Source organism: Arvicola amphibius, chromosome 1 (genome assembly GCF_903992535.2).
Source record: "Arvicola amphibius chromosome 1, mArvAmp1.2, whole genome shotgun sequence".
Lineage (NCBI taxonomy): Eukaryota > Metazoa > Chordata > Mammalia > Rodentia > Cricetidae > Arvicola > Arvicola amphibius.
In genome coordinates this window covers 153642599-153667667 of record NC_052047.1, presented here as the reverse complement: position 1 = coordinate 153667667, position 25069 = coordinate 153642599, and the positions used below count along the sequence as shown (strand labels likewise).

The 25069-nt window shown below is 41.7% G+C and overlaps 1 protein-coding gene across 1 annotated transcript in view; it reads left to right on the top strand.

The window, feature by feature from the left end:
- Positions 1-16612, top strand: part of LOC121677057 — a 42529-nt gene extending 25917 nt beyond the window's left edge. The window contains exon 6 of the mRNA XM_042054427.1: positions 16383-16612. Within this exon, the coding sequence (XP_041910361.1) occupies positions 16383-16612 (230 nt within the window). The remainder of the gene's footprint in view (positions 1-16382) is intronic.
- The last annotated feature ends 8457 nt before the right edge of the window (positions 16613-25069 follow it).

The following is a 25069-nucleotide window of genomic DNA, read 5'->3' as shown; positions in this document are numbered from 1 at the left end:
AGGCCATCCACCCAAAGGGGTCAGACTCTGGCCTCCAGACAGGTCTGAGGATTCCTGCAAGGGAGTACAAGCTCCTTCAGATTGTGCTGCCAGGTTCGCTGTGTGATATTCCATTCCACCCTGCCCCCACCTTGGCCCTTTTATCCTGGTGGCTTCCCTGGGCTGCCTGGAATCCCTGATCCTGTGCAGTGGAGTTCCATCTGGACTGGTGAGTGAGTACGACCCTGAGGCAACCTGCCCTGGAAGAGAGCACAGACCCCCCCTCCCCCAGCTCCCTCTGCAGGCTTGTCTTTGTTCCTCATGTCCCTGCCTCTCCCAAACCTTCCCTAGTGTTTTCAGGTGTCCTGCTCCCTTACTAAGGCCATCTACCCAAAGGGGTCAGGCTTTGGCCTCCAGGCAGGTCTGAGGATTCCTGCAAGGGAGTGCAGGCTCCTTCAGATTGTGCTGCCAGGTTTCCTGTGTGATATTCGTCCCACCCTGTCCCCACCTTGGCCTTTTTATCCTGGTGGCTTCCCTGGGCTGCCTGGAATCCCTGATCCTGTGCAGTGGTATTCCATCTGGACTGGTGAGTGAGTACAACCCTGGGGCAACCTGCCCTGGAAGAGAGCACAGACCCCCCTCCCCTAGCTCCCTCTGCAGGCTTGTCTTTGTTTCTCATGTCCCTGCCTCTCCCAAGCCTTCCCTAGTGTTTTCAGGTGTCCTGCTCCCTTACTAAGGCCATCCACCCAAAGGGGTCAGACTCTGGCCTCCAGGCAGGTCTGAGGATTCCTGCAAGGGAGTGAGGGCTTCTTCAGATTGTGCCACAAGGAATAGCTCCTGCTCTGGCACTGAGGAGATCCAACCAGATTCAGTCACAGCAAAGAGTGGTTTAAGACACCAAGCACCTCCCGGCTCCATTTGAAGGAAGAGATGGGCAGGCGCCAATGCAAGAACTCCTCCAACAACATGAAAGGCAACATGACATCACCAGAATCCAGACATCCCGAAACAAGAATTGAACACACTTACTCCAGAAGATATAGAAGTAACCGACCTTAAACAGTACTTTATGAAAATAATAGAGGACCTTAAACAAGAGGTTAAAAAAAAAACTGCCATAAAGAAATGGAGATGACAAACAAAAAGGTAGGCGAAATAAATAAATCTCTCAAAGATACCAAAAAAAAAAAACAAGAAAAACAAGAAAAAGCAATCAAACAGGTAAGGGAAACAGTACAAGACCTGATAAATGAAATGGAGGTAATGAAGAAAACACAATCTGAGGGAAGACTGGAAATGGAAACTCTAAGTAAACGAACAGAAACTTCAGAGACAAGTATTTCCAACCGAATACAAGAGATGGAAGAAAAAAATCTCGGACTCTGAAGATACTACAGAGGAAATAAATTCACAGATTAAAGAACAAAACAAATCTAACAAATTCTTAACACAGAACATACAGGAAATCTGGGACACCATGAAAAGACCAAACCTAAGAATAATTGGGGTAGAAGAAGGAGAAGAATTACAACTCAAAGGCCCAGAAAACATATTCAACAAAATTTAGAAGAAAACTTCCCCAACCTAAAGAAGGATGTTCCTATGAAGGTACAAGAAGCCTACAGAACACCAAATAGACTGGATCAAAAGAAAGCATCCCCACACCATATAATAATCAAAACACAAAACATACAGAATAAAGAACAGATATTAAGAGCTGCAAAGGAAAAAGGTCAAGTAACATATAAAGGAAAACCTATCAGACTAATACCTGACTTCTCTACGGAAACCATGAAAGCCAGAAGGTCCTGGATAGATGTTTTGCAGAAACTAAGAGACCATGGATGCAAGCCCAGATTACTATACCCAGCCAAGCTTTCATTCACTATAAATGGAGAAAACAAAATATTCCAGGATAAAAACAAATTTAAACAATACATAGCCACAAATCCAGCCTTACAGAAAGTAATAGAAGGAAATTCACAAACAAAGGAGTCCAGCATTGCCCAAAATAACTCAGACATCTAGTGACCCTTCACCAGCACATCCCAAAGAAAAGAAACACACAATCTCTACTACCAAATAAAAAATGACAACCGGAGTTAACATCCACTGGTCATTAATATCACTTAATATCAATGGACTCAATTCACCTATAAAAAGGCACAGGCTAAGAGATTGGATACGAAAACAGGATCCAACATTCTGCTGTTTACAAGAAACACACCTCAACCACAAAGACAGACACCTACTCAGAGTAAAGGGTTGGGAAAAGGTTTAACAAGCAAATGGACCTAAGAAACAAGCGGGTGTGGCCATACTAATTTCTAACAAAGTTGACTTCAAACTAAAATCAATCAGAAGAGATGGAAAAGGACACTTTATACTCATAACAGGAAAAATCTATCAGAATGAAGTCTCAATCTTGAATATCTATGCCCCTAATATAAAAGCACCCACTTATGTAAAAGAAACACTTCTAGAACTCAAGGCAGCCATCAAACCACACACACTAATAGTTGGAGACTTCAACACTTCTCTCTTACCAAGGGACAGGTCAATCAGACAGAAACCTAACAGAGAATTGAAAGACTTAATGGAGGTAATGAACCAAATGGACTTAACAGACATCTATAGAACATTCCACCCAAATAGGAAAGAATATACCTTCTTCTCTGCGGCTCATGGAACCTTTTCGAAAATTGACCATGTACTTGGTAACAAAGCAAACTTCCACAGTTACAAAAAAATATTAGTAACCACCTGTGTCTTATCAGATCACCATGGATTAAAATTAGAAATCAACAACAATGCTATCCCCAGAAAGCCCACAAACTCATGAAAACTGAACAGTCAACTACTGAACCACACCTGGGTCAAGGAAGAAATAAAGAAAGAAATTAAAGTCTTTCTTGAATTTAATGAAAACAAAGACACAACATACTCAAACCTATGGGACACTATGAAAGCAGTGCTAAGAGGAAAATTCATAGCACTAAGTGCCCACTTAAAGAAAACGGAGAAAGCACTCATTGGTGACTTAACAGCACACCTGAAAGCTCTGGAAAAAAAAAAGAAGAAGCAAGCCGGGCATTGGTGGTGCACGCCTTTAATCCCAGCACTCGGGAGGCAGAGGCAGGCGGATCTCTGTGAGTTCCAGACCAGCCTGGTCTACAAGAGCTAGTTCCAGGATAGGCTTCAAAGCTACAGAGAAACCCTGTCTCGAAAAACCAAAAAAAAAAAAAAAGAAGAAGAAGAAGAAGAAGAAGAAGAAGAAGAAGAAGAAGAAGAAGAAGAAGAAGAAGAAGAAGAAGAAGCAGACTCACCTAGGAGAAGTAGAAGACTGGAAATTATCAAACTGAGGGCAGAAATCAACAAAATAGAAACACAGAAAACAATCCAAAGAATCAATGAAACAAAAAGCTGGTTCTTGGAGAAAAAATCAACAAGATTGACAAACCCTTAGCCAAACTAATCAAATGGCAGAGGGAGAACACGCAAATTAATAAGATCAGAAATGAAAAGGGGGACATAACCACAGACACAGAAGAAATTCAGAGAATCATTAGATCTTACTACAAAAGCCTGTATGGCTGTCCCTTCCCAGCTTGCACCCAGAACCCCCTACCCCGCCTCATCCTCCCGTCTTTGGGGCCACAAAATCCCACAGCTCAGCCTGTTTGGGCTCCGGGGTCCTAGAATTGAGTGCACCCAGGCCAGTGGGAGGTCCCCTCCTTCATTAGCCTGCCTCCAGCAAGGCAGGCCCTTTGTTAGCTAGCTGCTTGGCCTGCAAGGAGACCTGACAGTCTGCCAGAGGATCCATCATTCATTGGGGTGAGTGAAGGAGTGAGTGCCTGAACCGGGCAGCTGCCAGGAGAGGGACCACCTACAATCCCCAATTCTCCCCCCCACCTGCACACTCCCTGCTCTTCCTGCAGGGGTTATTCTCTCCGGATACTGCTTCTCTCTTCTTGTCCCTTCCCAGCTTGCACCCAGAACCCCCTACCCTGCCTCATCCTCCCGTCTTTGGGGCCACAAAATCCCACAGCTCAGCCTGTTTGGGCACCGGGGACCTGGAATTGAGTGTACCCAGGCCGGTGGGAGGTCCCCTCCTTCATTAGCCTGCCTCCAGCAAGGTAGGCCCTTTGTCAGCGAGCTGCTTGGCCTGCAAGGAGACCTGACAGTCTGCCAGAGGATCCATCATTCATTGGGGTGAATTAATTGAATTCATTGGGGGGAATTGAACTTCTAAAAGAAGACCCAAAGGGGATTATTCAGAGGAAGAAATGGGCAGGCGCCAATGCAAGAATTCCTCCAACAATTTGAAAAACAACATGAAAGCACCAGAACCCAACGAAGTTATAACAGGAGGACTTGAACACACTAATCAAGAAGAAGTAGAAAAAATTGACTTTATGAAAGTAATAGAGTCCCTTAAACAGGAGGTGAAAAACTCCCTTAAGGAAAGGGACGAGAAGAATAACAAAAAGTTTGAAGAGTTGAGTAAATCCGTAAATGATATCCTAGGAAACCATGAAAAAACAATCAAACAGATAATGGAAACAGTGCAAGACTTGAAAACTGAAATGGAGGCAAGGAAGAAAACACAACCCGAGGGCCAGCCAGATATGGAAAATCTATGTAAACGAACAGAGACTACAGAAACAAGCATAACCAACAGAATACAAGAGATAGAAGAAAGAATCTCAGATTCTGAAGATACCATAGAGAAAATAAACGCACTGATCAAAGAAAACAGCAAATCCAACAAATTCTCATCACAAAACATTCAGGAAATCTGGGACACAATAAAAAGACCAAACCTAAGAATAATAGGCATAGAAGAAGGAGAAGAATTACAGCTCAATGGCCCAGAAAATATATTTAATAAAATTATAGAAGAAAACTTCCCAAACCTAAAGAAAGATATTCCTATTAAAGTTCAAGAAGCTTACAGAACACCAAATAGACTGGATCAAAAAAAACATCCCCCCGCCATATTATAATCAAAACACAAAACATACAGAATAAAGAACAGATATTAAGAGCTGCAAAGGAAAAAGGTCAAGTAACATATAAAGGAAAACCTATCAGACTAACACCTGACTTCTCTATGGAAACCATGAAAGCCAGAAGGTCCTGGATAGATGTTTTGCAGAAACTAAGAGACCATGGATGCAAGCCCAGATTACTATACCCAGCCAAGCTTTCATTCACTATAAATGGAGAAAACAAAATATTCCAGGATAAAAACAAATTTAAACAATACATAGCCACAAATCCAGCCTTACAGAAAGTAATAGAAGGAAATTCACAAACAAAGGAGTCCAGCATTGCCCAAAATAACTCAGACATCTAGTGACCCTTCACCAGCACATCTCAAAGAAAAGAAACACACAATCTCTACTACCAAATAAAAAAATGACAACCGGAGTTAACATCCACTGGTCATTAATATCACTTAATATCAATGGACTCAATTCACCTATAAAAAGGCACAGGCTAAGAGATTGGATACAAAAACAGGATCCAACATTCTGCTGTTTACAAGAAACACACCTCAACCACAAAGACAGACATCTACTCAGAGTAAAGGATTGGGAAAAGGTCTATCAAGCAAATGGACCTAAGAAACAAGCGGGTGTGGCCATACTAATTTCTAACAAAGTTGACTTCAAACTAAAATCAATCAGAAGAGATGGAAAGGGACACTTTATACTCATTACAGGAAAAATCTATCAGAATGAAGTCTCAATCTTGAATATCTATGCCCCTAATACAAAAGCACCCACTTATGTAAAAGAAACATTACTAGAACTCAAGGCAGCCATCAAACCAGACACACTGATAGTGGGAGACTTCAACACTCCTCTTTCACCAATGGACAGGTCAATTCGACAGAAACCTAACAGAGAATTAAGAGACTTAATAGAGGTAATGAACCAAATGGACTTAACAGACATCTATAGAACATTCCACCCAAACAGGAAAGAATATACCTTCTTCTCTGCGGCTCATGGAACCTTTTCGAAAATTGACCACATACTTGGTAACAAAGCAAACTTCCACAGTTACAAAAAAGTATTAGTAACCACCTGCATCTTATCGGATCACCATGGATTAAAATTAGAATTCAACAACAATGCTACCCCCAGAAAGCCTACAAACTCATGGAAACTGAACAGTCAACTACTGAACCACACCTGGGTCAAGGAAGAAATAAAGAAAGAAATTAAAGTCTTTCTTGAATTTAACGAAAATAAAGACACAACATACTCAAACTTATGGGACACTATGAAAGCAGTGCTAAGAGGAAAATTCATAGCACTAAGTGCCCACTTAAAAAAAACGGAGAAAGCACACATTGGAGACTTAAAAGCACACCTGAAAACTTTAGAAAAGAAAGAAGCAGACTCACCTAGGAGGAGTAGAAGACTGGAAATTATCAAACTGAGGGCAGAAATCAACAAAATAGAAACACAGAAAACAATCCAAAGAATCAATGAAACAAAAAGCTGGTTCTTGGAGAAAATCAACAAGATAGACAAACCCCTAGCCAAACTAATCAAACGGCAGAGAGAGAACACACAAATTAATAAGATCAGAAATGAAAACGGGGACATAACCACAGACACAGAGGAAATTCAGAGAATCATTAGATCTTACTACAAAAGCCTGTATGCCACAAAATTGGAAAATGTAAAAGAAATGGACACTTTTTTAGACAAGTACCATATACCAAAGTTAAACCAGGACCAGGTAAATGCTCTAAATAGTCCTGTTAGTCGCGAAGAATTAGAAACTGTTATCAGAAACCTCCCTACCAAAAAGAGCCCAGGACCTGATGGGTTCAATGCAGAATTCTACCAAACTTCCAAGAAGACCTAATACCTATACTCCTTAAGGTATTTCATAATATAGAAACAGAACAGTCATTGCCAAATTCCTTTTATGAAGCTACAATTACCCTGATACCTAAACCACACAAAGACTCAACCAAGAAAGAGAATTACAGGCCAATCTCACTTATGAACATCGATGCAAAAATTCTCAATAAAATACTGGCAAACAGAATCCAAGAACACATTAGAAAAATTATCCACTACGATCAAGTAGGCTTCATCTCAGAGATGCAGGGCTGGTTCAACATATGAAAATCTATCAATATAATCCATCATATAAATAAACTGAAGGAAAAAAACCATATGGTCATCTCATTAGATGCAGAAAAAGCATTTGACAAAATTCAGCACCCCTTTATGATAAAGGTCTTGGAGAGATTAGAGATACAGGGGTCATTCCTAAATATAATAAAGGCTATTTACAGCAAGCCGACAGCTAACATCAAATGAAATGGAGAGAAACTCAAGGCCATCCCACTAAATTCAGGAACACGACAAGGCTGTCCACTCTCTCCTTATTTCTTCAATATAGTACTTGAAGTTCTAGCAATAGCAATAAGACAAAACAAGGGGATCAAGGGGATTCGAATTGGAAAGGAAGAAGTTAAACTTTCATTATTTGCTGATGATATGATAGTGTACATAAGCGACCCGAAAAACTCCACCAAAGAACTCCTACAGCTGATAAATTCCTTTAGTAACGTGGCAGGATACAAGATCAACTCCAAAAAATCAGTGGCCCTCCTATATACAAAGGATAAGGAAGCAGAGAAAGAAATCAGAGAAGCATCACCATTCACGATAGCCACAAATATCATAAAATATCTTGGGGTAACTCTAACCAAGGAAGTGAAAGACCTATTTGACAAGAACTTTAAGTCTTTGAAGAAAGAAATTGAAGAGGACACCAGAAAATGGAAGGATCTCCCTTGCTCTTGGATTGGGAGGATCAACATAGTAAAAATGGCAATACTACCAATGGCAATCTATAGATTTAATGCAATCCCCTTAAAGATCCCATCAAAATTCTTCACAGATCTTGAGAGGACAATAATCACCTTTATATGGAAGAACAAGAAACCCAGGATAGCCAAAACAATCTTATACAATAAAGGAACTTCTGGAGGCATTACCATCCTTGACTTCAAACTCTATTACAGAGCTACAGTATTGAAAACAGCTTGGTATTGGCATAAAAATAGAGAAGTCGACCAATGGAATCGAATAGAAGACCCAGATCTTAACCCACAGATCTATGAACACTTGATTTTTGATAAAGGAGCTAAAAGCACACAATGGAAGAAAGAAAGCATCTTCAACAAATGGTGCTGGCATAACTGGATGTCAACCTGTAGAAGAATGAAAGTAGATCCGTGTCTATCACCATGCACAAAACTCAAGTCCAAATGGATTAAAGACCTCAATATCAATCTGAACACACTGAACCTGTTAGAGGAGAAAGTGGGAAGTACTCTACAACATTTGGGCACAGGAAACCGCTTCCTACGTATAGCCCCAGCAGCACAGACATTAAGGGCAACATTGAATAAATGGGACCTCCTGAAGCTGAGCAGCTTCTGTAAAGCAAAGGACACTGTCACTAAGACAAAAAGGCAGCCTACTGACTGGGAAAAGATCTTCACCAACCCTGTTGTTGAAGGCCTGATCTCCAAAATATATAAGGAACTCAAGAGACTAGACTTTAAAATGCTAATTAACCCAATCAAAAAATGGGGCACTGAACTGAACAGAGAATTCTCAACAGAAGAAGTTCAAATGGCCAAAAGACACTTAAGGGCATGCTCAACCTCCTTAGCAATCAGGGAAATGCAAATCAAAACAACGCTGAGATACCATCTTACACCTGTCAGAATGGCTAAAATCAAAAACACCAATGATAGCCTTTGCTGGAGAGGATGTGGAGTAAGGGGTACACTCGTCCATTGCTGGTGGGAATGCAAACTTGTGCAACCACTTTGGAAAGCAGTGTGGAGGTTTCTCAGGAAATTTGGGATCAACCTACCCCAGGACCCAGCAATCCCACTATTGGGAATTTACCCAAGAGATGCCCAATCATATTACAAAAGCATTTGTTCAACTATGTTTATAGCAGCATTATTTGTAATAGCCAGAACATGGAAACAACCTAGATGTCCTTCAGTGGAATAATGGATGAAGAAAGTGTGGAATATATACATATTAGAGTACTACTCGGCGGTAAAAAACAATGACATCTTGAATTTTGCATGCAAATGGATGGAAATAGAAAACACCATCCTGAGCGAGGTAACCCAGACCCAAAAAGAGGAACATGGGATGTACTCACTCATAATTGGTTTCTAGCCATAAAGGACATCGAGCCTATAATTCATAAAAAATCCTAGAGAAGCTATATAAGAAGGTGAACCCAAAGAAAAACATATAGTTATCCTCCTGGTTATTGGAAGTAGACAAGATTGCTGGACAAAAAATGGGAACATGGGGGTGGGGTGGGATGGGGGGGGTGGGGGGATGGGGAGAGAAAAGGGTGAAGTGGAGGATGGGAAGAGCTTGGGGGAATAGGATGGTTGGGGTATAGGAAGGGTGAATATGGGAATAAGGAACTATATATCTTAGTTAAGGGAGCCATTCTAGGGTTGGCAGAGACTTGACTCTAGAGGGGTTCCCAGGTGTCCAGGAAGACGACCCCAGCTAGTTCCTAGGGCAGCTGAGGAGAGGGTGCCAGAAATGTCCAGATCCTATTGTCATACTCATGAATATCTTGCATATCACCATAGAACCTTCCTTCACCTGGCATTGGATGGAGAAAATGACAGAGCCCCACATAGGAGCACCAGACTGAGCTCTCAAGGTCCTGATGAGGAGCAAAAGGAGGGAGATCATGAGCAAGGAAGCCAGGACCGCGAGGAGTGCTTTTACCCATTGAGACGGTGGAACAGATCTAACGGGAGACCACCAAGTCCAGTCGGAATGGGACTGATGGAACAGGGGACCAAACCGGACTCCCTGAATGTGGCTGACGGTGGAGGAGGACTGAGAAACCAAGGACAATGGCAATGAACATGAACTCTACAGCATGGACGGGCTCACTGTGAGCCTTGTCAGTTTGGTTGCTCACCTTCCTGGACTTAGGGGGAGCTGGGAGGACCTCGGACTTAACATAGTGAAGGGAACCCTGATGGCTCTTTGTCTTTGGAGAGGGGTGGAGTGGGGGTATGGGTGGAAGGGAGGGGAGGGAAGGGGGAGGAGATGGAAATCTTGAATAAAAAAATGAGAAAAAAAAGCCTGTATGCCACAAAATTAGAAAATGTAAAAGAAATGGACAGTTTTTTAGATAAATACCATATTCCAAAGTTAAACCAGGACCAGGTAAATGCTCTAAATAGTCCTGTTAGTCGCGAAGAATTAGAAACTGTTATCAGAAACCTCCCTACCAAAAAGAGCCCAGGACCTGATGGGTTCAATGCGGAATTCTACCAGAACTTCCAAGAAGACCTAACACCTATACTCCTTAAGGTATTTCATAATATAGAAACACAAGAGTCACTGCTAAATTCCTTTTATGAAGCTACAATTACCCTGATACCTAAACCACACAAAGACTCAACCAAGAAAGAGAATTACAGGTCAATCTGACTCATGAACATTGATGCAAAAATTCTCAATAAAATACTGGCAAACAGAATCCAAGAACACATTAGAAAAATTATCCACTACGATCAAGTAGGCTTCATCTCAGAGATGCAGGGCTGGTTCAACATATGAAAATCTATCAATATAATCCATCATATAAATAAACTGAAGGAAAAAAACCATATGGTCATCTCATTAGATGCAGAAAAAGCATTTGACAAAATTCAGCTTCCCTTTATGATAAAGGTCTTGGAGAGATTAGGGATACAAGGGTCATTCCTAAATATAATAAAGGCTATTTACAGCAAACCAACAGCTAACATCAAATGAAATGGAGAGAAACTCAAGGCCATCCCACTAAATTCAGGAACATGACAAGGCTGTCCACTCTCTCCTTATCTCTTCAATATAGTGCTTGAAGTTCTAGCAATAGCAATAAGACGACATAAGGGAATCAAGGGGATTCGATTTGGAAAGGAAGAAGTTAAACTTTCATTATTTGCAGATGATATGATAGTGTACATAAGTGACCCGAAAAACTCCACCAAAGAACTCCTACAGCTGATAAATTCCTTTAGTAACGTGGCAGGATACAAGATCAACTCCAAAAAATCAGTCGCCCTCCTATATACAAAGGATAAGGAAGCAGAGAAAGAAATCAGAGAAGTATCACCTTTCACAATAGCCACAAATAGCATAAGATATCTGGGAGTAACTCTAACCAAGGAAGTGAAGGATTTATTTGACAAGAACTTTAAGTCTTTGAAGAAAGAAATTGAAGAGGATACCAGAAAATGGAAGGATCTCCCTTGCTCGTGGATTGGGAGAATCAACATAGTAAAAATGGCAATACTACCAAAAGCAATCTATAGATTCAATGCAATCCCCATCAAGGTACCATCAAAATTCTTCACAGATATTGAAAGGACAATAATCACCTTTATATGGAAGAACAAGAAACCCAGGATAGCCAAAACAATCTTATACAATAAAGGAACTTCTGGAGGCATTACCATCCCTGACTTCAAACTCTATTACAGAGCTACAGTATTGAAAACAGCTTGGCATTGGCATAAAAACAGAGAAGTCGACCAATGGAATCGTATAGAAGACCCGGATCTTAAACCACAAACCTATGAACACCTGATTTTTGATAAAGGAGCCAAAAGTACACAATGGAAGAAAGAGGGCATCTTCAACAAATGGTGCTGGCATAACTGGATATCAACCTGTAGAAGAATGAAAGTAGATCCATATCTATCACCATGCACAAAACTCAAGTCCAAATGGATTAAAGACCTCAATATTAAGCTGAACACACTGAGCTTGTGTTCCGGCTGCCAGCGGTCGGAGGGGTTAGGAAATAACCAAGACAGTCCTTTTATAATAAATCAGTTTTAATAAAAGGGGAAATAAGGGAACTTACAGAACCTAGGGTCCAGCGGAGCAGCAGGTACGCAGGGGAGAGCTAAAAACGGGGGCTCCTTCCGGCGCCCCATCCTATTTAAGGGATATCCTACTCCACTGGGGCAGCCACGCCCCTGAACGCAGGGATTGGGCCAGCTGCCCCAACATCTCCCCCTTTTGTCTAAATAAGACAGATTCAGAAACCAAATACAACTATATACAATGGGAACAGATCATATAAAATTACAAGAAGTAAACAATATCAGGCGAGGAGTATATAACAAAAAATTTTTCTAATCACTCTACTTTGGGAAGTCTAAATAATCTAGAAGGTAGCTACCATTATCTAATCTTTAACCCCATCAAAGATCTGAGAAGGAGAGTAAAATTACCAAAGCAACCAGGAAGCACAAACGAGAAACTTCTAAAATGTGGAACAGAAGACAGAGACAATTGACTACCTGGGCAACCACACGAAGTCTTGATAGCAATGTTGAGGCAACCAACTTTGGCTGAGGCCTGAAAAAACCTGACATACCATTATACAACGGCAAGGAACCTTTAGTAGAACAATCCTATCCTGTCTTGGCAAGATAAGACAATTTTGTTTTATCCACTTATGGATATTTTGTAGTTTAGTCAGTAATGGAGGTATGGGCTTTTCTTTGCCCCAAGGCCAGTTTTGCCAAGTAGAAGACAAACTCCCAGTGGAGTGTCTTTGGTGCTCAACGTTTTCTCGGGAGTAGAGCATTGTTGCCAGGAGTGATTGTGTCTCATAAATATAAAACTCTAGGTTAGATTAAAGGCCATGTTTTACAGCTCTTTAAAGAGGTTGAAGATTATGTTATCTATACTAAATACAACCTCTATGTGTCTAAAAAACCTGATTGTCCTAAATATAAATATGACCAACATATAATTCTCAACACTTATGTAACTGTATGACTAATAGAATAGACAACTGTGCAATAAATGAAGACAATGATTTCCAAATGTAAACAGGGTCATTACATAAATAATATCTGAGGTAGATATGTACATTGTAATATAGTAAACAATGTCATTACATAAATAGTATCAGAGGTAGAGATGTACATTGCAATATAGTAAACAATGTCAATATAACAATTGTTTTAAACAGAGGTAGTATCATACTCTCATACAATGTTTAATATATCAATATACAAGAATCAACACTCATATAGTTTTTTTAAAAAACAATAACTCACAAAAATCAATTATTCCTTTAGATCACCAGTTAATCCCTCCCCCCCTGCGCGCGCGGCTCTCAAGGGCCGGTAGCCGGACCTGGCTACGGGGACGCACGCGGAGTGCAGGAGCAAGCCGCGGTTTTGTCTGGTCCCACGGCGCGGAGCGGCCCGTGAGGCGGGGCAAACAGCTCCTGGGCGGAGCAAAGCAGCGAATCTGCCAACCGCAGCAGACTGTGGGGTACGGGTGGTTTCAGGTGGCTTGGCTGCCCAGGGTTTTGCCCCACGTGGGAGCACCAGATGTTCCGGCTGCCGGCGGTCGGAGGGGTTAGGAAATAACCAAGATAGTCCTTTTATAATAAATCAGTTTTAATAAAAGGGGAAATAAGGGAACTTACAGAACCTAGGGTCCAGCGGAGCAGCAGGTACGCAGGGGAGAGATAAAAACGGGGGCTCCTTCCAGCGCCCCGATCCTATTTAAGGGATATCCTACTCCGCTGGGGCAGCCACGCCCCTGAACGCAGGGATTGGGCCAGCTGCCCCAACAAGCTTGATAGAGGAGAAAGTGGGAAGTACTCTACAACAAATGGGCACAGGAGACCGTTTCCTATGTATAACCCCAGCTGCACAGACATTAAGGGCAACATTGAATAAATGGGACCTCCTGAAGCTGAGCAGCTTCTGTAAAGCAAAGGACAGTGTCACTAAGACCAAAGGCAGCCTACTGACTAGAAAGATCTTCACCAACCCTGCAACTGACAAAGGTCTGATCTCTAAAATATATAAGGAACTCAAGAGACTAGACTTTAAAAAGCTAATTAACCCAATTAAAAAATGGGGCGCTGAACTGAACAGAGAATTCTCAACAGAAGAAGTTCAAATGGCCAAAAGACACTTAAGGTCATGCTCAACCTCCTTAGCTATCAGGGAAATGCAAATCAAAACAACTTTGAGATACCATCTTACACCTGTCAGATTTGCTAAAATCCAAAACACCAATGATAACCTTTGCTGGAGAGGTTGTGGGGTAAGGGGTACACTCATCCATTGCTGGTGGGAATGCACACTTGTGCAACCACTTTGGAAAGCAGTGTGGCGGTTTCTCAAGAAATTCGGGATCAACCTACCCCAGGACCCAGCAATTCCACTCTTGGGAATCTACCAAAGAGATGCCCAATCATACTACAAAAGCATTTGTTCAACTATGCTCATAGCAGCATTATTTGTTTTTTAAAAATATTTATTTATTTATTATGTATACAATATTCTGTTTGTGTGTATGCCTAAAGGCCAGAAGAGGGCACCAGACCCCATTACAGATGGTTGTGAGCCACCATGTGGTTGCTGGGAATTGAACTCAGGACCTTTGGAAGAGCAGGCAATGCTCTTAACCCCTGAGCTATCTCTCCAGCCCTAGCAGCATTATTTGTAATAGCCAGATCCTGGAAACAACCTAGATGCCCTTCAGTGGAAGAATGGATGAAGAAACTGTGGAATATATACATGTTAGAATACTACTCAGTGGTAAAAAAACAATGACATCTTGAATTTTGCATGCAAATGGATGGAAATAGAAAACACTATTCTGAGTGAGGTAACCCAAACCCAAAAAGATGAACATGGGGTGTACTCACTCATAATCGGTTTCTAGCCATAATTAAAGGACATCAAGCCTATAATTCGGGATCCTTGAGAAGATAATAAGAAGGTGAACCCAAAGAAAAACATATAGTAATCCTCCTGGATATTGGAAGTAGACACGATCGCCAGGCAAAAATTGGGAACTTGAGGGTGGGGCGAGTCAGGGCCAAGGGAAGATGGGGAGAGAAAAGGGTGAAGGGGAGAATGGGGGGAGCTCGGAGGAATGGGATGCTTGGGATACAGGAAGGGTGGATATTGGAGCAGGGAAGCATATATCTTAATTTAGGGAGCCATCTGAGGGTTGTCAAGAGACTTGACTCTAGAGGGGTTCCCGGGTTTCCAGGGAGACGCCCCCAGCTAGTTCCTTGGGCAGCTGAGGAGAGGGAGCCTGAAAAGGCCAGTTCCTATAGGCATACTGATGAATTTCTTGCTTATCACCATAGAACCTCCACCTGGCGATAGATGAAGAAAATGACTGAGCCCTACATTGGAGCACCGGACTGAGCTCCCAAGGTCCTGATGAGGAGCAGAAGGAGAGAGAACATGAGAAAGAAAGTCAGGACCGTGAGGGGTGCGTTCACCCATGGAGACGGTGGGACAGAACTAACGGGAGATCACCAACTCCAGTTGGAATGGGACTGATGGAACATGAGACCAAACCGGACTCTCTGAATGTGGCCTACGGTGGAGGCTGACTGAGAAGCCACGGACAAAGGCACTGGGCTTTGATTCTTCTGCATGGACGGGCTCTGTGGGAGCCTTCTCAGCTTGGTTGATCACCTTCCTGGACCTGGGAGGAGTTGGGAGGACCTTGATCTTAACATAGAGTAGGGAACCCCAATGGTTCCTTGGCCTGGAGAATGAGGGAGGGGGGTATGGGTGGAGGGGAGGGGAAGGGAGGGGGAGGAGAAGGGGAAGAGATGGAAATTTTTAAATATAAAAAAATAAACCAAAAAAATTAGTTTAAAAAAAAAGTAGGGATTTGGACACACAGACAAGGAGGGAAGGATGATTATGGGAAGACACTTAGGACTGTGGAAGGGGAAGGACAAGAATAATGCATCTAGTAGTCAAGAAACGCCAAGATCAGCAGAAAAACAGCAGAAGCCAGAAAAGGGATAGAAAGGCACCTTCTAGCAAAGTGTCCAACTTTTGAAAATTGCAACATGGCATTGTTGGCTACAAATACATTGGGCCAAACTCATGGCTATCGTGGGATGCATGAGGCCTTCAGAACACATATATCGCAGTGTCCACAGAGAGCCTGATGCTGATAACATCTTGATCTAGAGGAGTGAGATGGTATATTTCCATTGTTCTTAGTCACTCCGTCTGCGGCACCTTTTCACTCTGAGCTGCCTTTGCACCCGAGAGGCCGGTGTTTACAAAGGGAGATCAGCTTCTCACACGGGGCATCCTACCCTGGGAATGTGGCCTTTGAATTAATTGCTCTTTTCTCCTAAGCTGGGTGAGAGAAGAAGCTCTGGAGTTTGTGGGTGCTCCGGGAGAATGTCATTTCCCACGGTTAGGCTTTGAGATAGAAGTGACATCTGCTGTCCAGCTCTAGAAAAATCATGACAAGATCCATGGATTTCAAGGCATGGTTGTCCAGTCATTCAGGGAGACCCAAGGACCAAGAAGGGGCCCCCTCCTGCCTTCTGGCTCCACTATGGAGCACTGGTGGGAGATGAGCCTAGAAGCCTTGGGTTTCCTGAGAATCACCACAGCATGTGGAACAAAGCATGTCTAAGCATCCCATCAAACAAGCAGTTTGGGTCAGTACCAAGACGCAGCAAGTGGCCAAAAATTCCACGAGTGCCACTAGCAATTGCTGAGAATTAGGAGGCTCTTTATTGGGGCCCCTAGAATCCTCCAGAATCCCACCTATATTAAAGTATACAGTCTACAGAAAGAGGACCTTATTCTGACTTATGTGTGCACAAAGGTGTATCAGGCTTTCTCTGGGCTGTCAACCAGCTACTAAATAAAGACACAGATACTTATTATTAGTTATGAATGCTCAGCCTTAGCTTATGCTTGTCCCATTAGCTCTTATTACTTAATTTAACCTGTTTCTCTTCATCTGTGTTTTGCCTTGGGGGTTTTTACCTTTCTCTCATTTTGTATGTCCTACATTTCACTGCTTCCTCCGTATCTGGCTGGCCCCGATGTCTGCCTTCCTTTCTCCCTCTTTCTCTATCCTCACTTCTCTCTCAAACCTAGATGTCTCCCCCTACTTATTCTTTCTGCCCAGCAACCCTGCCTATCCCACTACTCCTAGTTATTAGCCATTCAGCTTTTTATTAAACCAATCGGGTGCCTTGGGAAGGCAAAGCAACACATCTTTACATCATTAAACAAATGCAGCATAAACAAATATAACACACCTTTACATAGTTAAAGTAATAGTTCCCACAAGACACAGGTATATGCACTCTTATACACACACACACACACACACACATTTGCACATGGGTGTGGAGGCCAGAGGACAGCATCAGCTGTCATTCCTAAGATGCTGCCCTTCTAGTTTTCTGGTACAGGGTCTCTTACTAACGTGGACCTCCCCAGGTATGCTAAGTTCACTGGCTGTTGAGCCCTGGGATCTTCCTGTCTTTCCCTTCCCACAGCTGAGATTAAAAGCACATGCCACCACATGCTTTTCTTTAGCATGGGTTCTTAGACTCTCAAGCCTGCAAAGCACCTTACCCTATCTCTCCAATCCCAAGAGAACTCACTTCATTTCATTTTAAAATCAGCAAAGGCTGTTTTTGAAATATTCATATTTGTCATGTAATATGCATATTTAATATTTTATAACAACAAAAACAATTGTAATTGCTACATATGTAAGTAACAAGGTTGCTTCTCAGTTTTTCTGTGATGCTACCGCCAGGCTCCATCATGCAGCTTCTCCAAAGACTCCTTCACAAGTGTAGTCAGCGAATTCTCTATTCCTGAAATGCTTAGCACTGGCAGATAGCTGAGCATCCTTGAGGAAGGTTATGATTTGAACGTGAATTGTATCTATAGGTCCATGTGTTGAAGACTCGGTTGATCTTCCATCTTCCTATCTCTTAGAGCTACCTGCCCACCAGGAAGAGAACAGTATCACCTCAAATCCAAACCACCAGCATTGCTGGTATTGGTTTGGGTATCTGCACCCCTCCTGAGGTCTCCCTCTCCTCAAGATTTTTAGTCCCTTCAAGACAGTTGTCACCATTTCCAGGAAGTCAATAAAATGAAGGAAAATCCCAACCTATATGATAGCTAGTTAAATCTGGTCTCATGAGACTCACATGAACTAAGGCTTGGTCATTTACATGGGCTGGTTCAACCCTTATTACTTCCTTCAGTAATAAAGTGACTTACCTCATCCCTCTCTCTTAGAGGCTGTTGGGTTATTTTATGGAGCTAGACAAATTACAGAAAATGTTCTCTTTAAAAAGCAAATTCACAAGAATAGCAAGAAAAAATGGGTTTAATTTCAAGAAAGATTGATCCTATCAGACATTAAAGCATTGTGTAAAACCTCTATAAAGAAAATACCATTGAAGTAGCACATGCATATACAAGCACGCCAGTGGTATAAAAAAATCTCAAATGGAAATTGAGCTTGTTACTAAGGTGACATTTCAGTACACTGCAGTAAAAACGGACTAACTAGTAGAACGTTCTAAGATAACCAAATAGTCTTTTGGAAAGGTATAGAATCAGAAGTACAGCTTATGCTATTTGCAAGAATGAACTCATACAAGGAAACAAAATGTAAAAGAAAAAACCAGAGCTACAAATGTAGCTTAAGTGGTAGAGCCCTTTCCCCAACATGTGCAAGACCCTGAGTTTCATCCCCAGCACTGTAATGGAAGAAGGGGAGAGAAGAAGAGGAAGAGGATGAGGAAGGAGGAGGAAGGAGGAAAAAGATGGAAGAAGGAGGAAGAATTTTGGAGGGCACGTATGTAAACTATCATAACATAAGCAAACAGTGAGAGTTTGACTTCTTCTTTTCCAATTTGTATGCCCTTGATCTCCTTTCGTTGTCTTATTGCTCTAGCTAGGACCTCAAGAATTATATTAAATAGATACGGAGAGAATAGGCAACCTTGTCTTCTTCCTGATTTCAGTGGGATCGCAATGAGTTTCTTTCCATTTAGTTTGAGGTTGGCTGTTGGCTTGCTATATATTACCTTTATTATGTTTAGGTATGTTCCTTGTATCCTTGCCCTTTATCATGAAGAGATGTTGTACTTTATCGAAAGCTTTTTCAGCATCTAATAAGATGATCACATGGTTTTTATTTTTCGGCTTGTTTATATAGTAGATTACGTTGACAGATGTTCATATGTTGAACCATCCCTGCATCTCTGGGATTAAGCTGACTCTATCCTGGTGGATGATGGTTCTGATGTGTTCTTGGATTCGATTTGCCTGTATTTTATTACTTTTGCATCAATGTTCATAAGTGAGATTGGTCTGTAATCTCTTTGTTAGTAATGTCTTTCTGTGGTTTGTGTATCAGGGTAACTGTAGCCCCATAAAAAGAGTTTGGCAATGTTCCTTCTGTGTTTATTGTGTGGAACAATTTGAAGAATATTAGTATTAGTTCTTTGTTGAAAACCTTGTAGAATTCTGAGCAGAAACCACCTGGTCCTGGGCTTTTTTTTTTTTTTTTTTTTTTTTTTTTTGGTTGGAAGACTTTTGATGACTGTTTCTGTTTCTTCAGCAGTTATAGATCTGTTTAATTTGCTTATCTGGTCTTGATTTAATTTTGGTAAGTAATATTTATCCAGAAAGTTGTCCATTTTCTTTAAGTTTTCCAATTTTGTGGAGTACAGATTTTCAAAATATGACCTAAAGATTCTCTGGATTTCCTCCATGTCTGTTGTTATGTCCCCCTTTTCATTTCTGATTTTGTTAATTTGAATATTCTCTCTATGCCTTTCAGTTAGTTTGGATAAAGGTTTGTCTATTTTGCTGATTTTCTCCAAGAACCAACTCTTTGTCTCATTAATTCTTTGTATTGTTTTCTTTGTTTTTATTGGGTTGATTTCAGCTCTCCATTTGATTATTTCCTGCTTCTTTTTGTTCTAAAGTTTTCAAATGTTCTGTTAATTCACTAGTGTGGGATTTTTTTCCAGCTCTTTATGTAGGCATTTAGTGCTATGAACTTTCCTCTTAACACTGCTTTCATTGTGTCCCATAGATTTGGGTATGTTGTATGGTCATTTTCATTGAATTTTAAGAAGTCTTTAATTTCTCCCTTTATCTCTTCCTTGATATCTTCCTTTATCTCTCACTTCATGATTCAGGTGAGCATTGTTCAATTTCCATGTGTTTGTGGGCTTTCTGGAATTAGTATTGCTGTTGAATTCTACTTTTAAGCAATGGTGATCCGACAAGATACTTGAGGTTATTCCAATTTTTTCTGTATCTGTTGAGGTTTGTATTGTTACCGAGTATGTGGTCAATTTTTGAGAAGGTTCCATGAGGGGCTAAGAAGAAGGTATATTCTTTTATGCTTGGATGAAATATTCTATAGATGTCTGTTAAGTCCATTTGAGTCATAACATCTGTTAGTTCCCTTACTTCTCTGTTAATTTTTTGTCTGACTGACCTGTCCAGTGTTGAGTGTGGAGTGTTGAAATCTCCCACTACTAGTATGTGGGGTTTAGTGTATGATTTAAGCTTCAGAAGTGTCTCTTTTACATATGAAGGTTCCCTTGTATTTGGGGCATAGATGTTCAATATTGAGATTTCCTCTTGATAGATTTTCCTGTGACTAATATGAAATGTCCTTCTTTGTCTCTTTTGATTGATTTTAGCTTGAAGTCAATTTTGTTAGATATTAGGATAGCTACACCAGCTTGTTTCTTAGGTCCATTTGATTGGAAAATTCTTTCCCAACCCTTTACTCTGAGGTGATGTCTGTCTTTGAGTTTAGGTGTGTTTCTTATATGCAGAAGAAAGATGGATTCTGTTTTCATATCCAATCTGTTAACCTGTGCCTTTTCATAGGTGAGTTGAGTCCATTTACATTAAGGGATAGTAATAACCAGTGATTGCTATCTCCTGCTAATTAAGTTTTCATTGTTGGTGATGTTAATTTGTGCATTTTTCCCTTCTTTGGGATTTGCTCCTATGAGACCATCAATTGTCTGTGTTTTGTTGATGTAGCTTGGGTTGGAGTTTTCCTTCTAGTACTTTGTGTAGGGCTGCATTTGTGGCCAGACATTGTGTAAATCTGGTTTTATTATGGAATATCATGTTTTGCCCTTCTATGGTGATTGAAAGTTTTGCTGGATATAGTAGTCTGGACTGGCATCCGTGGTCTCTTAATGTCTGTATAATGCTTGACCACAACCTTCTGGCTTTCATTGTCTCCAGTGAGAAGTCAGATGTAATTCTGATAGGTCTACTTTTATATGTTACTTGGCCTTTTTCCTTTGCAGCTCTTAATATTTTTTCCTCATTCTGTATGTTTAGTGGTGGGTTTTTTTTTTTTTTTTTTTTTTGGTTTTTCGAGACAGGGTTTCTCTGTAGTTTCTAAAGCCTGTCCTGGAACTAGCTCTTGTAGACCAGGCTGGCCTCGAACTCAGAGATCCACCTGCCTCTGCCTCCCGAGTGCTGGGATTAAAGGCGTGCGCCACCACCGCCCGGCTGTTTAGTGTTTTGATTATGTGGCAAGAAGACTTTTTTTGGATCCAGTCTATTTGGTGTTCTGTAAGCTTCTTGTACCTTCATATCTTTCTTTAGGTTGGGAAAGTTTTCTTCTATGATTTTGTTAAATATATTTTCTGTGCTTCTGAGTTGAACTTCTTTTCCTTCTTCTATCCCTATTATTCATAAGTTTGGTCTTTTCATGGTGCCCCATATTTCCTGAATATTTTGGATTAAGCTTTTGTTAGATTTAATGTTTTCTTTGACTGATGAGTCTATTTCCTCTATTGTATCTTTAGTGCTTGAGATTCTCTCTTCCTTCTCTTTTACTTTGCTGTTCCTGCTTGCCTTTGTGGTTCCTGATCTTTTTCTCATGATTTCTGTTTCTATAATTCCTTCGGCTTGTGTTTTCTTTATTGTTGCTATTTCAGTTTTCAAGTCTTGTATAGTTGCTTTCATATGTTTGATTTCTTTTTCTTGGTTTTCTTTAGGTGATATTCTGATGCCTTCCAATTTTTTGTTTGTCTTTTCCTCAGTTTCTTTAAGGGAATTTCTCATTTTGTCTTTAAGAATTTCAAACATTCTCTTGAAGCTATTTTTAGGTCATTTTCTTCTGGTTCATCCATATTTGGTTGTTTAGGTCTTGCTGTTGTAGGGTCTTTAGGTTTTACTGGTGTTGTGTTGCTTTTTGTGGTGTAGAGTGTGATCTTACCTTTTCTACTCATCTTTTCCTCTAGTAGGTGTGGTTGGGGTTGTCTGAGATTCTGTTAGCTCAGATGATTGTTCCTCATAGTAGTCAGTGTCACAGTTCTAGTTGCCCTGTTAGTTACTCCATGTTCCTGGAGATAGCTCAATGCTCCTGTGCTTTGCTCTGCTCTCTTGGAGTTTGCTGTCTCAGGCCTACTTTGGCCTAGGTTGCCGGCTTTGCCCTGTTTCTATAAACCCTGGTCTGGATCCCCTCCTGCAGAAGTCCCTGGCTTGGAGTTGGACCTGTTCTGGGGGAGATCGCTGACTCTGAATCTGGTCGCTGGCTCAATCCTGATCCACCAGTGTCTGGGAACTGGGTTGGCTCCCAGAGCTGGATTTGCTCCTGACTTCTGCTCCTGGTGGAGCTTGTTTCCTCTGGCTCTTTCTGTTCTAGGAGTCTGCTCCTGTGTAATTTGTTGCCCAAGGTAGAGTTCCTTGCCTCAGGGCAACTTTGGCTAGGTTACTGGCTTTGACCTGTATCTATAAATCCTGATCTGAATTCCCTCCTGCAGAAGTCCCTAGGTTGGATTTGGACCTGGAAAGGTTTCTGGTTCTGGTCTACTGCCTCGGAGGTCCCCGGTTCTGGTGTGCCTGGACCCACAGAGGATCTGCTTGCTTCCTCAGAGGTCCCAGACTCATGTTCAGACCCACAGAGGTTCCAGGTTCCTGCCTATTCCCTTTGATGTCCCAGACCAATGCCCGGACCCACAGATGTCCTGGGTCAGGCCTATTCTCTCTGTGGTCCCAGACTCATGACTGGACCCACTGAGATCTATGGTTCCTGCCTGCTCCATCGGAGGTCCCAGGTTCATTCACACCCAGACTGGCAGAGGTCCTGGCTCAAGCCTAGTTCCTGGGAGGTCCTGGATTCACGTGCAGACCCACCAGAGTCTTGGCTTAGGTCTACTCCCTTGAAGGTCCCAGATTCACATCCAGACCCTCAGCAGATTCTGGCTCTGGCTCACTCGCTCAGCAGTTATTCCCCTATACCTGTTCCGGTGGAGATCGATGACTCTGGATCTGGTTGCTGGCTCAATCCTGATCCGCCAGTATCCTGGGACTGGGTTGGCTCCTGGGACTGAATTTGTTCCTGGTTTCTCCTCCCAGTGGAGTTTGTTCCCTCTCTGTCCTAGGTAGCTGGTTCAGTCCCACTCCTGTTCCAGTGGAGATCGCTGCCTCTGAGTCAGGTTGCTAGCTCAATCTGTTTCCTCAGGCCCCATTTCTCTAATTTCTTTCTCAACTCATTTATCATCTGTATAAAAGAGGGCTACTAATTTTTTTGAGGATGTGGGGTAAGGGGAACACTCCTCCATTGCTGGTGGGAGTGCAAACTCCCTTGGCTTTGGAAATCAGTATGGCAATTTCTCAGAAAATTAGGAAATTATCTACCTCAAGACCCAGCAATACCATCATTGGGTATATACCCAAAAGATTCTCAAAAAAAATAACATCTTGAAACTTGCAGGCAAATGGATGGATCTAGAAAAAAACTTATTGAGTGAAGTAACCCAGACCCAGAAAACAAGTATAATATGTATTCACTCATAAGTGGCTTTTAGACATAAAGCAAAGAAAAACCAGCCTACAGGCCACAATATCAGAAAACCTAGACAATAAAGGGGACCCTAAAAAAGACATACATGGATCTACATAGGACGGTGAGAAAGACAAGATCCTCTGAGTGAATTGAGAGCATAGGGGTCATGAATGAGAGAAGAGAGAAAATGTATAGCTCAATAAAAACAATAAGAAAGAAGTTAAGGGGCAAATCCGGTTGAAATGGGTGTTGGCAAGGTTTGGCTGCATCTGGGTTTTTCACCCTTTTTACTTTTAATGTCCCTTATGTGTGCCTGTGCTGCCCAAAGCTTGTCCTGTGCTCCCGTCTCTTCTTGGTTTTGTCCCTTTACATAGGCTCTGCCTATAATGTTCTTTCAACTGGCCAACTTCCAAAGTTTCAACTATCCCCACATCTTTATGTGCCTAGTCAGTGAGATTTTATTGAGTGTCTCTTATAGACCAGTAGGAATTTTCAGCACCTACATGGTGGCTCACAACCATCTGTAGCAGCTCCAGGGGATCCAGTGTCCCTCTTCTCGCCTCTTTAGTCACTGCACACATAGTAGACAAGCAAACATAAATGCAAAAAAAGCCCATACACATAAAATAAGGAAATCTTTGCTAACAAATATGGTTACCCATTGGTTCCAACTTTTCTCAATGCAGTTCAATGATTTCAAATATTGAAGCACTCCAATGCCCATCAGTCATTCCTCTCTGTGTTCTCCTGGGATCACTTTATCTCTTTGCTGTGAAATTGATGTCATCCTGTCCTCTATTTCAGCTCAGTACATCAAGCCCTGAGTGCCCAGGTCATTCTTTTGTCTCCCAGAGCACCCAGCACAATCTATCCATTCAGGCATCACGAAACCCTTGACAAATGGAACTGTATTTAATTGGTTCCATGACTAAAGCAGGAAGCAAATATGGGTGTGGAAGCTCTGAACAGCTGCTGACCCAGCCCTTGCCCGGGAAAGAAGTGGAGAGGACTTTGGATCATTCTAAATGAATCGTCCAACTGGACAGGGTGCAGTCACTCTCTAGAGAAGTAAGTTTTCCACAGCAGAGAGTTGGGAACAGCAGCAAGAGAGGCTTACTTGGCAACAACACAGTAAGGTGAGTGTACATAATCAAGTATTTGTATGGATCGCTGAAGGATGGGGAAAAGGGGAATGTCACATGAGATACGGGGAATGGATGAAAGATGTTGGAAGGGTGTATTGCACTCAGTTTGCTGTGTCTGCTCCAAAAGTGGAATGGGAAAAGGAAAGAAAATTTTAAAGGCACACAAACTCAGCGGATAAGGGTTACTGTTGCCAAGACTGATGACCTGAGTTT